General features: G+C 59.8%; 7 protein-coding genes across 7 annotated transcripts; 3 read left to right on the top strand and 4 right to left on the bottom strand.

Annotated features, from left to right (window-relative positions):
- Nucleotides 1-157: 157 nt before the first annotated feature.
- On the top strand, nt 158-938 carry DL89DRAFT_268450 (uncharacterized protein). The gene is made up of 3 exons (XM_040887929.1): nt 158-542; nt 590-794; nt 906-938. The coding sequence occupies exons 1-3, from the start codon at nt 455-457 to the stop codon at nt 907-909; spliced, it is 297 nt and encodes a 98-aa protein (XP_040742446.1). The 5' UTR covers nt 158-454; the 3' UTR covers nt 910-938.
- Nucleotides 939-3,523: 2,585 nt separating this feature from the next.
- On the top strand, nt 3,524-3,712 carry DL89DRAFT_210410 (homeobox; the record flags this gene model as incomplete). The annotated part of the gene is made up of 1 exon (XM_040884184.1): nt 3,524-3,712. A coding segment is annotated over one exon (189 nt), but the record flags the coding sequence as incomplete, so codon positions are not given.
- A 1,378-nt stretch (nt 3,713-5,090) lies between these two features.
- DL89DRAFT_181505 (uncharacterized protein) lies at nt 5,091-5,826 on the bottom strand. Its single transcript, XM_040883905.1, has one exon. The coding sequence runs from the start codon at nt 5,701-5,703 to the stop codon at nt 5,272-5,274; it is 432 nt and encodes a 143-aa protein (XP_040742444.1). The 5' UTR covers nt 5,704-5,826; the 3' UTR covers nt 5,091-5,271.
- A 597-nt stretch (nt 5,827-6,423) lies between these two features.
- DL89DRAFT_181439 (uncharacterized protein) lies at nt 6,424-7,763 on the top strand. The gene is made up of 2 exons (XM_040883903.1): nt 6,424-7,179; nt 7,202-7,763. Exons 1-2 carry the CDS (start codon nt 6,623-6,625, stop codon nt 7,464-7,466), a joined length of 822 nt encoding a protein of 273 aa, XP_040742443.1. The 5' UTR covers nt 6,424-6,622; the 3' UTR covers nt 7,467-7,763.
- A 158-nt stretch (nt 7,764-7,921) lies between these two features.
- On the bottom strand, nt 7,922-8,723 carry DL89DRAFT_275245 (BRCT domain-containing protein; the record flags this gene model as incomplete). The annotated part of the gene is made up of 2 exons (XM_040889281.1): nt 7,922-8,434; nt 8,565-8,723. The coding sequence occupies 2 exons, from the start codon at nt 8,721-8,723 to the stop codon at nt 7,922-7,924; spliced, it is 672 nt and encodes a 223-aa protein (XP_040742442.1).
- A 72-nt stretch (nt 8,724-8,795) lies between these two features.
- Nucleotides 8,796-10,194, bottom strand: DL89DRAFT_181750 (uncharacterized protein). The gene is made up of 2 exons (XM_040883906.1): nt 10,033-10,194; nt 8,796-9,964 (listed from the first exon to the last, which is right to left on the bottom strand). The coding sequence occupies exon 2, from the start codon at nt 9,790-9,792 to the stop codon at nt 8,836-8,838; it is 957 nt and encodes a 318-aa protein (XP_040742441.1). The 5' UTR covers nt 9,793-9,964; nt 10,033-10,194; the 3' UTR covers nt 8,796-8,835.
- A 135-nt stretch (nt 10,195-10,329) lies between these two features.
- Nucleotides 10,330-12,887, bottom strand: DL89DRAFT_258511 (uncharacterized protein; the record flags this gene model as incomplete). Its single annotated transcript, XM_040885610.1, has 2 exons — nt 10,330-11,277; nt 11,322-12,887. 2 exons carry the CDS (start codon nt 12,885-12,887, stop codon nt 10,330-10,332), a joined length of 2,514 nt encoding a protein of 837 aa, XP_040742440.1.
- Nucleotides 12,888-13,649: the final 762 nt, after the last annotated feature.

Genomic DNA, 13,649 nt, shown 5'->3' with positions numbered 1-13,649 from the left:
TACCCTTTCGCTCCCGCTTGCTTCCAGCTTATCATTATTATCCTGCACCTTGTACCTTACGGCTCTTGCACGCACTCTATTCCCAAACATTTGTAGATAAACCTTCTGTACTATTCGCCCACTTATACAGCACATCGACATTTGCCGCCGACGCTGCCTGCCACTATTATATTCTATCTCACACTGGAAATCGACAAAGCTTGCTTGCTTGTAAGTACGCTGCTCGCCATTCAGCCACCAGTAGAGGCGAGATTCATAGTGTGACGCTGAGCTACATGCTGCAGGCTAGTCATTACTGCACATGTAAACACAGCATCCTACCTGGCTCCCAGCAGGCTGTCGTATATCTAGCTATGTGCGCTTTGTCAATGGGCCACTTTCAGAGTCAGCCTCGGCTTTCCGCTGCCCCCTTTCACACATCCCGGCGCAGTGGGCATCACTTATCCCTTTGTGCATGGGCATTATACTGCGCATGTCGACCCAACTAATCGTGCTGCATTCGTGTGGCCATGTGTATGCCTCACGTAATTTGAATGCGTGCTGTCCTCGGCGCCTGTGGCGACTAGACCATGGGCAATGCCTTTGCAAGCATCGTGTTGTCTGGTTTTTCCTTTGACGATTGGCCCTGCGAACGCTACTGAACGCCGGTTTCCCTATTTGGTTTGTGTTGCTGTAGCGCTATCTCTAAACCCCTCGGCCGACCGAATCCACCCAGTAGCGCCCGACGAGACCCATCACGCTTTGCAGATCATCGACCTCTTTACCGAAGCGCCGACCACCTTGTCGAAACCTCTGTCTCTAGGTAACTACGCTCTCCGGCCCTTCTCTCTGAGCACTCCTGCCACCGGTTCGTTCTGATATCGGCACACTTTAACCGCTCTGACCATTTCTCGAAAACTTCACAGGTAAGTTGCGGGTCTCTAGCCCCTCCACTCCTGCCTCTGTGTGTGCAAAATGCGCATCTTCTGCGGAACACCCTGTTGCGCCTTTGTCTGTGTCCCCTCTTCGTTCCCCACCCCACTGCGCATGTGAGCAGCTTGTTTGTTCCCCAGTTGTGCGTGCGGATGGGTATGTGTTCTGGCCTATCATTGGCAGGCGCGGCCTGTCTATCCTTGCTGAGTCGTTTGAGGGCCAAGGATGGCGCCGCCGGCTAAAGGAAGATCGTGAATTGGAATCCGCTATTCCCCCGGCATAATGCGGGCACGGGGTCCAGCGCAAAAAAAGCAGCGCTCTTGCATGGCCGGCCAGCGGCCTGTCTCCTCCAACTCTTTCCCTGTGCCTGTTTTCGCCTCCCTTGTTCCTGCTGTTTGCCTGCACTCCGTGCATGTTGTGATGTGCAGTGCTGGAAGCGATGGGCTGCCCACCAAGCACGGCGAATCGAGAGCGACGGGCAGCGATCCCCCTTCTTATTTAAGAGAGCAGCTATAGGCGAGTGGTCGGCCTGCCTGCGATCCTTCTACCCTTAAGGTGCAACCGCGCGTATCCTAAACATTTCGCGAGCAAATCGGTCCATCGCAATCTCCCAGACAAACATTGCTGGTCGGACACATTCAACAAAGCGGTGCTCAGCAAGCCTGGCAGGAAGGCAGCCATTGCTTTCCTACGCCAGCACTCAATGGGAGGCAGGCGAGGGCTGCTAGGGGGAAGCAGCAGGCAGCAGGTTGTTGCCCACACGTGCAAGACGCCTTGCGTCTGCCCCTCCCCGGTTCCTCGTTGCGTATTCTTCGCCCTCCAACCACGCCTTGTTTCTCCGATCTCGTAGAGGCAAACTCCGCCCATTTTGGCCCTCTTTGCCAAAGCGCCCCCTTCTTGCCGCGTTTACAGCCGACGTATACACTCCCACCGCGTCCTGCCTATAGGCGAATGCGAAAATGCACACCTTTTCTTTCTGGCCAGAGTAGCGGCCATTGATGATGGGCAAATATGGCTTGTCGCTCAATCCGACATTTTCTTTTTTCGCCTCCTCTCTGGCCACTCCCCCCGTTTCCCGCTTTTTTGGCTTTCTTTTCATTTGGCATTTCCATTCCCTCTATCGATACACGCTCCTTTCTCTAACTCCCACTATCTATTACCGCTTTGCATTGTGCGTCTATTGCCTCTATTCTATATCACCCAACGCTTCCCCTGAAGTGAGCCTTCCCTAATATTCGGTCCCCCACCTATTCTACAGATTTATACGGTTCCGCGGCTCTGCCATTCTGTTCTCGGCTGAAAAGAACAAACGCTGCAGCGACTGTCTGTTCACCCTTACTGCGCAGCGCCCCGAAAGGACCTGGCAGCACCGTTTCTCAGCCGCCTCTTGCTACTGCCAATCCCCACCACCACCCACTTGCACGGCGTGCACTCCATACAAACACGCACAGCCCACACATATAGCCCCACACGACACAGGTACGCTTGGTATGCCATTTTCTGCGGTGTTTGGCTCTCCATGCATTGCTGCCGCACGCTTCATTCAGCATTGAACATGCGCACACTACCTGACTGCACAGCACACAGCCCTTGGGCTAGTTTACTTCCCCTCCTCCCCCCAGTTCAGGGCAGGCAGAGAGGAGTGCAAGTTTCTAAACTGTTCCTACTGCTCCTGCTCTGCTCTCCACGCATCGCTGTAAAGACGTCAAAAAGGCGTGCTCGTGAGTGGCGAGAAAAGGGGCAGCAGCAGGAAACACTGGGAGTTACACACTGTCCGATGCTCATTACCTTTTTTTTGTCGCCCTTGCCAAAGAGCATAAAAGTGCTCTGCCATTTCTGCGATTGCCACGGCCTAGAAAAGTAGCAGTGACCTTTTACCTGATTTTTTTGCCTGACCAGCGTCCGTTTGTTTGTTAAGCACAGCCAGCTTCCCGTTTGCTTCTCACCCCGCATACTGGTTGTCCCCCCTCCACTCCTCGATTCTGCTCTTTCGGAATTAGCATCTTCCTTCCAGGACTACCCTGTCCCCCCTCCACCACACATCAGCGCGCCTGCACACACACTTGCAACCTTTTTTCATATGGAAATGTTTTTTGACACGTCTGTGTTTGCTGACGATCCTTCTCACTTTCTTTCCCTTGTGGAACACGGTAGTTCGCTGTTGTATCCCACACCGCCCGCCTCGATGAGACCAACAGAAGAGCCGATGATGGGAACCGCAAACCCAATACCGGCGACAGCCCTCAACAGCTCGGTGCAGATGCCGTATTCCGACGCGACGGCAGCGCACGAATCAAAGCTCCTGGCTGCTGCGATGTTTGCAGCCACCGGCAACCCCAGCCTCGACCCCAAGAACACACAGCACATGTACGGCCCCAAGCTCCTGGATGCTGCCATGATTGCTACCGGCAACGCACTGCATGGCCCCGGCCAGGGCCACCAGCTGCTGGTCAACAGCAACAGCGTGAGCCGTGAAGCGACGGCTACCACCGATCCTGCGCCCACTGCGCGCCCGCCGACATCGGGGAAGGCGTCGGACAGCGATGGCGACTCCAGCCACGCAGCGGCGGAGGCAGCGACAAAAACACCAGCCTCTGGAAAGGCCAGCGGAAAGAATGGCCAGCGGAAGCGCTCGCGCGCTACCTCCGAGCAGGTGTCAGTGCTGGAGTCCGTGTTCCTGGTCAATCGGTCACCTGCCAGCCGACTGCGCGAGGACCTGGCTACTCGGCTGGGCATGGCGCCACGCCAAGTCCAGGTGTGGTTCCAAAACCGGCGTGCCAAGGAGAAGACACAGCAGCGCAACCCGCGTGGGCTTCAGCATCACCAGCCGATGATGATGGACCCAATGGCAGCGTACCCTACCATGACGCCCGACATGTACTCGATCGCCATGGCGTCTGCATTCATGCCCCAGGGATCTGACCCTGCGTCAGTTGCCGCCGCCGCCGCCGCTGCCGCCGCCAATGGCTATCCAGGTAACCCGACAACAGCAGCAGCGCTCCTCAATGCACCCCAGCACTCGTCGCAGCCACCTGCCACGATGGATAGTCCCATGGCATTTGCTGCTGCTGCTGCTGCCGCCGCCGCAGCCGCAGGGGCCACCGCAAACCCGTGGATGCAGTGGAACAACTTTGACATGGCCCGGGCGGGACAAGGGCAGACCCTGCCAGAACATCAGTTTCTTGGGATTCCAGGTGCTGCACCTGTGACCTCAGCGGCCAACCCTGTGATGGCCAGCTTGGCTGCCGCCCCCCAGATTCCGCTGGATGCAGTCCATGCTGGTGTCGTGATGTCTGGCCAGCTTGGCAGCGCGAGCCCGGCACCGAATATGGCCCAGCCCCAGCCCGACAAGGCTATGGCAGGTGCATTGATGCCGGTGGTCTCAACAGCCACATCTACTCCGCTACCGGCAGCGCCCAGTGCAGACGCCAGTGCAGCTGGAGTAGGCGGCGCCTCCAATATAAACGAAAGTAGGCGCGAGTCCGAAGTATCAGCGGTCACTGCTGTGTCTCCGCTTGCGGTCTCTTCAGGGACGCTGGCAGTGACAGTTGCAGCAGGCGAGGCAGCAGCACCAGTGTCCTCGACCAGCGGGGCAGCAGCAGCAATGTCAGCAGCACAGGTAGGCACTTCTCCCGAGTCAACTGAGAATACTGCCGCTGGCAGCACGCCGCCTCCTGCAGCCGATGCGGCAGCTGCAGTATCGAGTGCATCCACGACATCATGTGCATCAGTTGCATCCTCTGCCACCCTGTCAACCGCCCCAAGCACAGTGCAAGTCCCAGATGCACCGGTGGTGGTTGGTCTGAAGACGACTGACGGCATCAGCAGTAGTGGAGCCGGTAATTCCCGGGTTGGCGCTGTGCGGCGTCCCGCCCCGCTGACGCTTATCACTGGCGTCAATGGGAAGCTGACAGCGACGCCTGGAGCCGACAATTTCTGGTGGCAACGCCAGCGCGATGCTGGGGGCGCCCCGGGTCGGGCATCCGATGGGCGTTAATGTCGGTCTGAACATCAACACAGCGCGCATGGGCATGACCCCTGGAGCGAGCGCTGGTACTGGATATCCGCCATTCATTCCCGACGTCCCCTCGTACATGGTTCTTGATGCGGGGCTTCTCACAGTTGGCTCTTGGCAGCGCGTGCGGATGCAGGACACAGAGCTGACCTGCTTGGCATGCGTCGAGATGCCGCAGCTGAAGCCTGTGCAGCGGCCCGGAAACCACCGGCCGGCGGAGCTCGACTCGCTGGTCGGCGAGTTCCAGTGGATCATTAGCAACCAGGGCATGCGGTACAAGATGGTCCTGCCGATACAGCGCGGTATCGCGTATCAAATTCCGCGAGATCCCCGACACAACACAGTCACTGATTGACCCGACCAACGAGACGGTGACTAACCCGCAGACGGCAATTTCGCTGCTCAACCAGGCGATCCGCAACCCGAACTCCAAGGGCGAGGTGTCGATTCACGTGTATGACCCGCCAAGATACTACTTCCAGACCGACGACGGCAACTGGAAGGAGATTGAGGACTTTTCCGAGAACCGCAGCGCGTCCAACTCGCACGTGCACGTCATTAGCGGGACGTTTGTGACGCTGTTTTGCCAGCTGCGCATACTTCTCTCGACGTGCTCGCGGCTCAAAGTTGCGGCGGATTCGCTGCTCGGACTCTGGATTGGCAGCATGGAGGACCCGTACGGTGCGATTCCTGGGATCCCAACCAACACGTGGACGCCGTGTGGCAACGCAGTGACAATGCAGACAGCCGCACGCACCGGCAATGGGCACCACCATATGTCGGGGCCGTCTGATGCGACTGCTGTTGAGCAGCTGCACGGATCAGGAGGCCTTGGCGATGTATGTCCCGCCTGTTTCAGCCGGGTCGTCAACAATCGGGAACCTCACGCCAACGCCAACATCGATGGGGGCGCACCAGCATGGTATTTGGCGCACCAGCTCCTGTGTCGGCACGCCACTCTGTGTTTGTGCACCCAGACAATATGCAGCAGTACCCGAGCGGCCTGGTAGCAGGCGATGGCGCTCAACGGGCACGGCAATGCGGCGTTCCGCACGCATCCCAGATCACCCCACCGTTCAAAACACAGCGCTCGGCCTCGCTGCCTTTTATCCGGCCGATGGGCAATGGCGGCAACGTCAGTGCAGTTGCAGCAGCAGGCAGCGATGGCAGCAGCCAATGGGACCAGTGATCCAGCAGCTCATGAGTGATGTTGGGATGGCAGACATGTCGGCGTCTGGAGATCCTAATGTGCTGATGGGCTGGAACGCCTACGTCGCTACACCACCCGCCAGCTAGCGGCATAGCTAATGCCCAGGCGGCGGCAGCAGCGGCGGCGGCAGTAGCTCAGGCCGGACTTGGGATCTCACAGACACCGCCAATGTCGGCCTCGCTGCCGCTTCGCCACCGCACATCGTCGAGCCATATCCGCAGGACAGCACCTTACCAGGTCACGCCTATTGCGGCGGCAGTAGCGGGCAGCCCGCACGTCAACAGCCCGCAGATGAGCCCGTCGCCGTACTGGTACGTCAACAGCTTAGCGGCGTACATCGCGCGACTCGTTCAACGGGCACTTCCACACGCCGTCGTCGTCGTCCTCGCTGATTGGGCTTAACGGACAGCCGGTGACACCACTCGGCGGAGCACCGCCCGGAGCCTTCATGCGGCCGCGAGTCCGACGCGGATCTGGCGCTGGCGATGAACAACGCGTTTGCCAACGGCGACGTGTTTGGGAACCACCGTCCTGCTTGCAGATGCAGCCGGGGCGCCTCCATCGCCACTCTCGCAGATGACAATGATGGGAGCGAACTACCAGCACAACCAGATGCTTGGGCTTGTGAGCGAGGCGAAGAATGGCAGCAGCAAGCTGAAGACCAGCAGCGGCGCCTAGCGACGATTTCCGGATGGGCAGCGAGACGACAGCTCGCAGCAACGCCAGTGAGTCTGGTGGCGGAAATAACGACGCGGAGGTGTCGATGGCTGACGCGACATCAGCGTCGGGCAGCAACAGCTCAGGCACCAGCTGGGGCCCCACTGGGGTCGTCGACAGGGCTGGCCATCGATATGAACATGGCGAACGACGATATGGTGATGGCGCTGTTCAATGCCATGAGCAATGCGAGCGCGGCAGCACAGCAGGGAGCCACGACGAGCCAGCCATTGCAGCAGCAACGGCAGCAGGGCGCAGCTGGGTTTGGGGCGTCTCTGGGACTCGATCCGCACGCGCTAGAGTTGCTGCAGCAAGGAGCAGGCAGGCAGCTCCAAGTCGCCAGGCAGCAGCCTGGGTCCCACGGCGGAGGCCGGTGAGGCGCAGGCGATGGACTGGTGCTTTGACTGGAGCAATCCCGTCGCAGTCGCAGCAGCAGCAGAATATATCGTCGGCGTTCATGACACCTGGCGGCACCCACGAGTCGGATACCAGCATGGACTGGACAGCAACAAGCAGCAGCGGCGATGGTACAGATGGAGGCGACGGTACCAGCAGCAAAAGTGTCGACAGGATCAGCACGCCCGCAGCAGCAAGCATGGTTGGTCTGAGTGACCCCATGGCAGCAGCTTCGAGCGGTGTGCTGGTGGGAACGGCAGTGTCTGACTCGCAGCAGAGCTGAGGCTTTACTCCCAGCACCCTTGATACACAAGGGCCTCCTTGGCATGGCAGGCAGCCGCAGCAATAAAAAAGTACAGCAGTATTTCTTCAACTTCTCCTTCGCAATGCTCTCCCCCTCCCCTCTTCATTAACATTCCGCACATAACCACCACTGACTACCTTATCCTAACACTATCGAGAGCAGTACTAATGTTAACATCATTTCCACTCCTCCTTTTCCACCCTTCGTTCCTTCAGTTTTCTAATATTTATTTCCATTACATAACATCCAAACCAGGCACCGCAGCTGCTTTCTTTCTTCGATGCTCCAAATTGCATGTCATTTTAGGTAAATGATACGTCGCAGAGTGGTATCGATGTGATGCAGCGGTGCAAGAAGGGGAGCGCATTTATGACAGATAGAACTGGATTGCTGGCTGTAGCTTATTGTTGGCTTCGCAGGCCAGCAGCCATCCGGGCTTGACGACCGGGATATTGAGAGCCAGCGCGTGGTCGTATGAGGGGCCGGTAGCGTATCTGGCGATGAAATGGGTGACGTTGAGAGAGACAGTGTCGACCCACGATGCGCCAATGCGGTCAACAGCAGCCTTCAGGTTCTCGACCTCCTCAAGCGACTCGCACTCGCCAAAGCACACGCAGACGCCGCTCAGATCGGTCAGCGCATGGGTCTTGACATGCACAGAGTTCGAGAACAGGCGGCCGGCGGAGGTGCGCATCTCGAGCTTAAAGTCGTACTCCTGGTTGACATCGAGGCCGGTGATTTTGATCGCGCGTTGCGCGTTGGCCGCATCCAGGGTCGCCGGCATCGGCTGGAACAGCCGCTGGCTGTCGCGGTACAGGTGCAGGGAGCGCAGCTCGGCCGTGGCCAGCTCCAGCGGCTCCCATTCAAGCACGACCCAGGTCTGTGTGGTGTGGGCTACGCGGATTTCGCGGCGGCTGCGGCGACTGGGTGCCGAATTGCAAAAGAATCTGGTCCTGCAGGGTGCGGAAGTCGGTGCGCTGGCGCTTCTCGGTCGCCCGGTCCCGGCGCACGTCGATGGTCACGACTGAGCCCAGGGCCACGCCCTTGGGCAAAAGCACCGAGGGGAACTCTATCAGCTGGTAGTCCTCGGTCAGCAGCATTGCCATGCCGGCGTCCAGCTTGCCAACCGTGAACTGTGAGGAGCGTGTCTGGGCAGCGGCGGTGGCCATTTTGTAGCAAAATTGAAAAAAAAGGTAATAAAAGTTAGATGAGCAAGTGACGAAATTGGAAAAGCGGAGGGGGTGGGAGAAACAAAGTGGATTAATGACATAAAGGGGAGGTTTATTTTTGGCGGGCAGCCAGCCATTCCGTCACGGCGCCCTGGTACAGCTCGTCGTTGAGGCGGCGGGTGCGCCGATGGTGCTCCTCGAGGCGGCCCACCAGACGCGTCAGCTCAGCCACGCGCTGCTCGCCACCGCTGCCAGGAGCCAGGCGCCGGACCATCTGCATATCGCGGGTTTGCACAGCATTGGCCAGGAACCGCTCCATGTCCCGAGTCGAGTCCGGCAGCTGCGTCTTGATAGTGGCGGCAAAGGCCGTGCTCGGCACGTCGCCGCTCCGGCGCTCCAAGCGCTGCAGCGGCAGCAAGGAGAATTCGGAGATCCGCGCCGCGCCCAGCTGCTGCGCTGTCGCCGGCCGCGCACAGCCCACAGTAGTCGTGGAGGACGGGCCGCCCAGCTGCGCAGGGGCAAGCATCACGCGCAGCTTCCCCGCCGTCCCCGCCGCCATCTGCCGGTCGGCCACGGTGCGCACGCACTGGCGGCTGGCCACATCCCAGACGCGCAGACCCGAATCGCCCATGGCCACCAGAACCGAGCCGTCCATGCTCAGAGCCACCGAGCTGACATTCTCTGCGTGCGGAAACTCCTTATGCGGCTCGGCCACCACATCCACAAGCGCCGCGGCCGACTGATACAGGTTGGTCTGGAAGACGCCCGACGCAGTGGCTGCAAAGACGCGCGTCTGCTGGCTATCCACTGCCACATCGTTGACTGGCGCCGGGAACAGCAGCGTCGCCAGCACACATGCATTGCCCGTATAGCTGCCCTCTCCCCGCTGCACATTGACCTGCCAGACCTTGCACGTCTGGTCGCGGGCCGCTGACACCACGCGGCCGCGACCCGCCAGCACGCCAGACATAGCGGATATGGCGGTGATAGGCATAGTGTGGTCGGTCCATGCTGGCCAGGGGCGCCACGCTCTCCTGGGCTGCCAGTGCCTGCGACAGAACCCAGACATGCACTGCCGCGTCCTCGCCACCCGACAGCAGCACGTCGTGGTCGCTGCTCAGACAGGTCACCGAGCCGTAGTGCGCATCCCAGGATTTCAGAAGCTGCCCTGTCGCCGCCATCCACACCAAGATCCGCCCCGACTGGCTCCCGCCCACAATGTACTTGCCGTCGTTCATTGCGTGCAGGACTGTGAGCGGCTCGGGCAGCGGGGAATGTGTGCTTGGCTGACGAGTCGCCGCGGTTCAATGCGTATATGTAGGCGAGCGGCTTCGCCGAGCTTGCGGCTAGGATGTATGTGGGCGTCAGAACGAAGGTCTTGCGTGGGCACGGCCATGGCCTGCGCGAGCTTGGTGCCCCGGCGCAGGTCATATACCTGCACGCCGCTCTTTGTGCCGACAGCAACGACCTCGGAGAACATTTCTATTTGAAAGTGGAAAAGCAGAAATAAGATACAGCTGAAGCGCTTGAGATCGGAAGCCAGGATAGCCATAGTCCTTTTTTTTCTGCGCTGATTCTGTCGCCAATCACGGAATCACGGGTGGGGTTAAGAAATGTTGGAATTTGTAAGGGAGGGGGAGAGAAGGAGGTTATATTTCGAGATTGCAGGGCTCAACCTGCACGTCGGCAGCGGCACAGACAACCGCCACTTGAGATGGAACACGACGCCGTCGTCCCTGCGCACGGCCAGCACTCCGCCATCGCAAGCCGGCGGCACTTGGGCCACAACCATAACACTATCGCCCTTATGGCATGTATCCGCCTCGCATGGCAGCGCCAGGTCGCCCACCAGCACCTGCATGCGCTCGAAGCCACGAACCTGCAGCTGCAGCGTCCGGCCAGCGACTGTGGGCGGGGCAGCCAGACGGGGCATCGGGTTGATGCTCTGGACAGCAGCGCGCGGCGCCGAGTACGAGTACGAGAAGCCGGCAATGCCAACGATCGTCCAGCAGAAGAAATCGTCGATCTCGACGCCGGTGCCATCGGCCAGGTCGCGCGTGCGCGTGCGCGTCAGCAGCGCCCCGTCGATGGCGGCAAAGGTCAGCTCGGGCGAGCCGTCGGGGTCGTCGAACCGCAGGCCCTCGCCGGCCTGGCTGTAGTGGCCGACGTCGGCCTTGAGGAAGCGCGGCTCGCCAGGGGCCTTGACCTGCAGCGCGACCTTCTGCATCTGGCTGACCGGCGACCGCGCGTTGGGCACCAGGCGGCCGCGCTCGACCTTGTGGATCACCATCACCGGCGACGCAAAGTTGCGGCGCGTCTCCACCAGCACAATCTCGGCGCCGTAGTACAGGGCCCCGTCGCCGGCGCCGCCCACCACCACCACCTTGAACGGCGACCAGTTGTGGCTCTGCGCGACCCACCGCCCGCTGCTGTGGTCGACGTTCAGGTACTTTGTGCGGAATGTCTGCGAGTTGATGCGGTTGAACAGCGACACCAGCGACCCGCCGCGGATACACGACGTCTGGTTGCGGGCCTTGGCCGTCTTCTTGCTGGGCTTCGAGATGATTGCCACCGGGATCCGACTCCAGCGATGCATACACCCCAGCCCCCCACGCCGCCGGCGCCATCAGGTCCAGCCGCAGCCGGAAGCTCTTGGCCTTCTGCATCCCCGTCACGTGCAGGCTCTTGAACAGCGCCACGTTGCGGCTGTTGAATGTCGTGTGGCACTCCAGCGGCGCATGGGCGCTCGACGACGCCCGTGCCTTCTTGCCGGTCTCTGCCGGTGCCAGCCGCTCGCCGCCGTCGGTCGTCACCGACAGAACCATCGGCGAGTGGTGCGCTGCACGTGCGCTGCGCCCGGCGCCCGCCATCAGCACCGCCGGCGGCGGGCACAGGAACCGCTTCTCGCCGCCGTACGACTTCTGAGCCACTGCGGCATGGATAGCACATGATCACCACCTGGTTGCTGCCATCCAGTCCCACCGTCTCCGTGCGAGCCGCCTTGTGCGCTGTCATCGGCTCCGGGGCTTCTACCTCGCGCGCCCGCTTGCGCGACTCGCCGCCCACCAGCGCCCCCAGGCTACCAATGCCCGGCAGGCTGATGTTGGACTCGCCTACCAGCGCCGAGATCGACATCGACTCACGTGTCTTTGCCGGCTCTGAGTACCGGCCATGCAGCGGCGCCAGCTTCATTTCACGGTGCAACGTCTGGGTGCGCCCATCCACCTCGTCGTCATCGTCGTCATCGTCCTCGCCATCGTCAAGCGCCAGACCGCCGCCAGTCTCGTATGCGTACTCAGCCGCTGCTGTCCTCTTGCCCAACGCTGCCGCACTCGCCGGAGCCGCCAGCGCATGAATCGGCGGCAGTGCAATGGCCGACGTCTGTGGCGAGGACAGGAGCGAGTTGATCGTCGGCATGCTATTCCGTGGGGCTCTTTGCTGCCGCGCGTAAAATCCAGGAGAGGAAACAGAGGTCACCACCGCCCGCCTGCCAATGCTGCTGTTGTTGTTGTTTTGCTCTGCATTGTCTGCCGCTCCCACGCCCGCCTGCCGCGCGTGCGGCCCGGCAGTAAGCCCCCGCTGCCGCGTACTGCGAGAATGTGCGGCACTAGTGTGGTAGTGCGGGTCTGATTGCATCACCGCCGGCGGCCGCCAGAACGGCAGCTCGCTGGCTCGCGCTATTGGCCGAAATACCGCCGGCATCAGCGGCTGCATTGCGTCCTCCTCCAGTGCCGAGTCCACAGAGTCCGAGATGTAGCAATGCACCCGCCGCGCCTCCTCGTTCAGCTTTGACACCGTCTGCACGATCGGCGCCGATGCCGTCGCTGACCCCGACGCGTGTGCGTGTGCGTACCCGCCCGGCCCACCCATATACCCCGCCCCCTTGTCGCCGTCGTACGCGCTCCCACGATTGCCCGACTCGTACCGGTAGTAGTGATACGACGAGTTGCTGCCCGTCTCGTTGTAAAACGCCGTCTCATACGAGCTGCTGTTGCTCGTCGACGGGCCTGACCCAAACCGGTACATGTCATTGTTGCGACCTGCATATCCCACACTACTGCTCTGCTGCCCACCGCTGCTGCCGTTGCCTGCATAATGCCTGTCTGCTGATGCACTGCCGCCCTGCTGCTGCTGTCTCGGGTTGTTGTATGGTGCCCGCTCCATTCTGTCGTTGTTATGAGTAGCAAAAATATAATGTGCCTGTGCGTTAGAAATACTCTCTGCTCGTCTTTCTGCTGACGGAAGAAAATACGGAGATGGGTGAGCTGTGGCGTGTGATAAACGGATATAAAAAAGTTCCCACTATGGAAAAATAAAGGGCTGGCGCGGGAAAAAATAGAGAGGATAGGTGAAATAATACTGTAAAAAAGATAGAGGATAACAAACAAGAGCCGCAGATGTCTTGCTGCGTTCTTTGCGTCTAGTGGGGTGGGCGGGGTGCAAGCCAGAAATTGATACTGCACCGCTTGCTCATCTACACGCTGAACCTTACAATGTCTACGGGCAGGAAAGAAAAAGACTAGTCGACTGTTCAGTATCTGGGAAAGGCTGTTTCTATAAAACCTCCTCTGGGAAAAGTGCAAAAAAGCGCGTTGAAATAAATGCGGCAAAAAAGGTACGAAAGGTCTGTAGAAGAAAAAGGAGTCCAAGAGGTAAAAACGAAATCTCTCAGGCTTGCTGCTGGGAGAGTGCCCGTTAAAGTACTTTTTGTTCGTCCTTCTTGGCCATGTCGGCCCTTTTTTTTCTTCTCCCTCTTGTCGCCCGGTTTATGCCTGAATTTGGGCAATCCTCCCCATCACCAGGCGCATCAGCTCGCTGCGTCGACCATGAGCTAAAAAGTTCTCGCGCTTTTGTGTTTTCACAAGCCCTGCCCACTTTGTGCTCTCCTTGGGGACCTGGCTCTTGTTTTTATTCTCACGGCACCCC

The sequence above is a fragment of the Linderina pennispora genome, assembly GCF_002104995.1.
Source record: "Linderina pennispora strain ATCC 12442 chromosome Unknown DL89scaffold_9, whole genome shotgun sequence".
Lineage (NCBI taxonomy): Eukaryota > Fungi > Kickxellomycota > Kickxellomycetes > Kickxellales > Kickxellaceae > Linderina > Linderina pennispora.
Note: the sequence above shows the minus strand (reverse complement) of the source record. Positions and strands in the feature narration are given on the sequence as shown.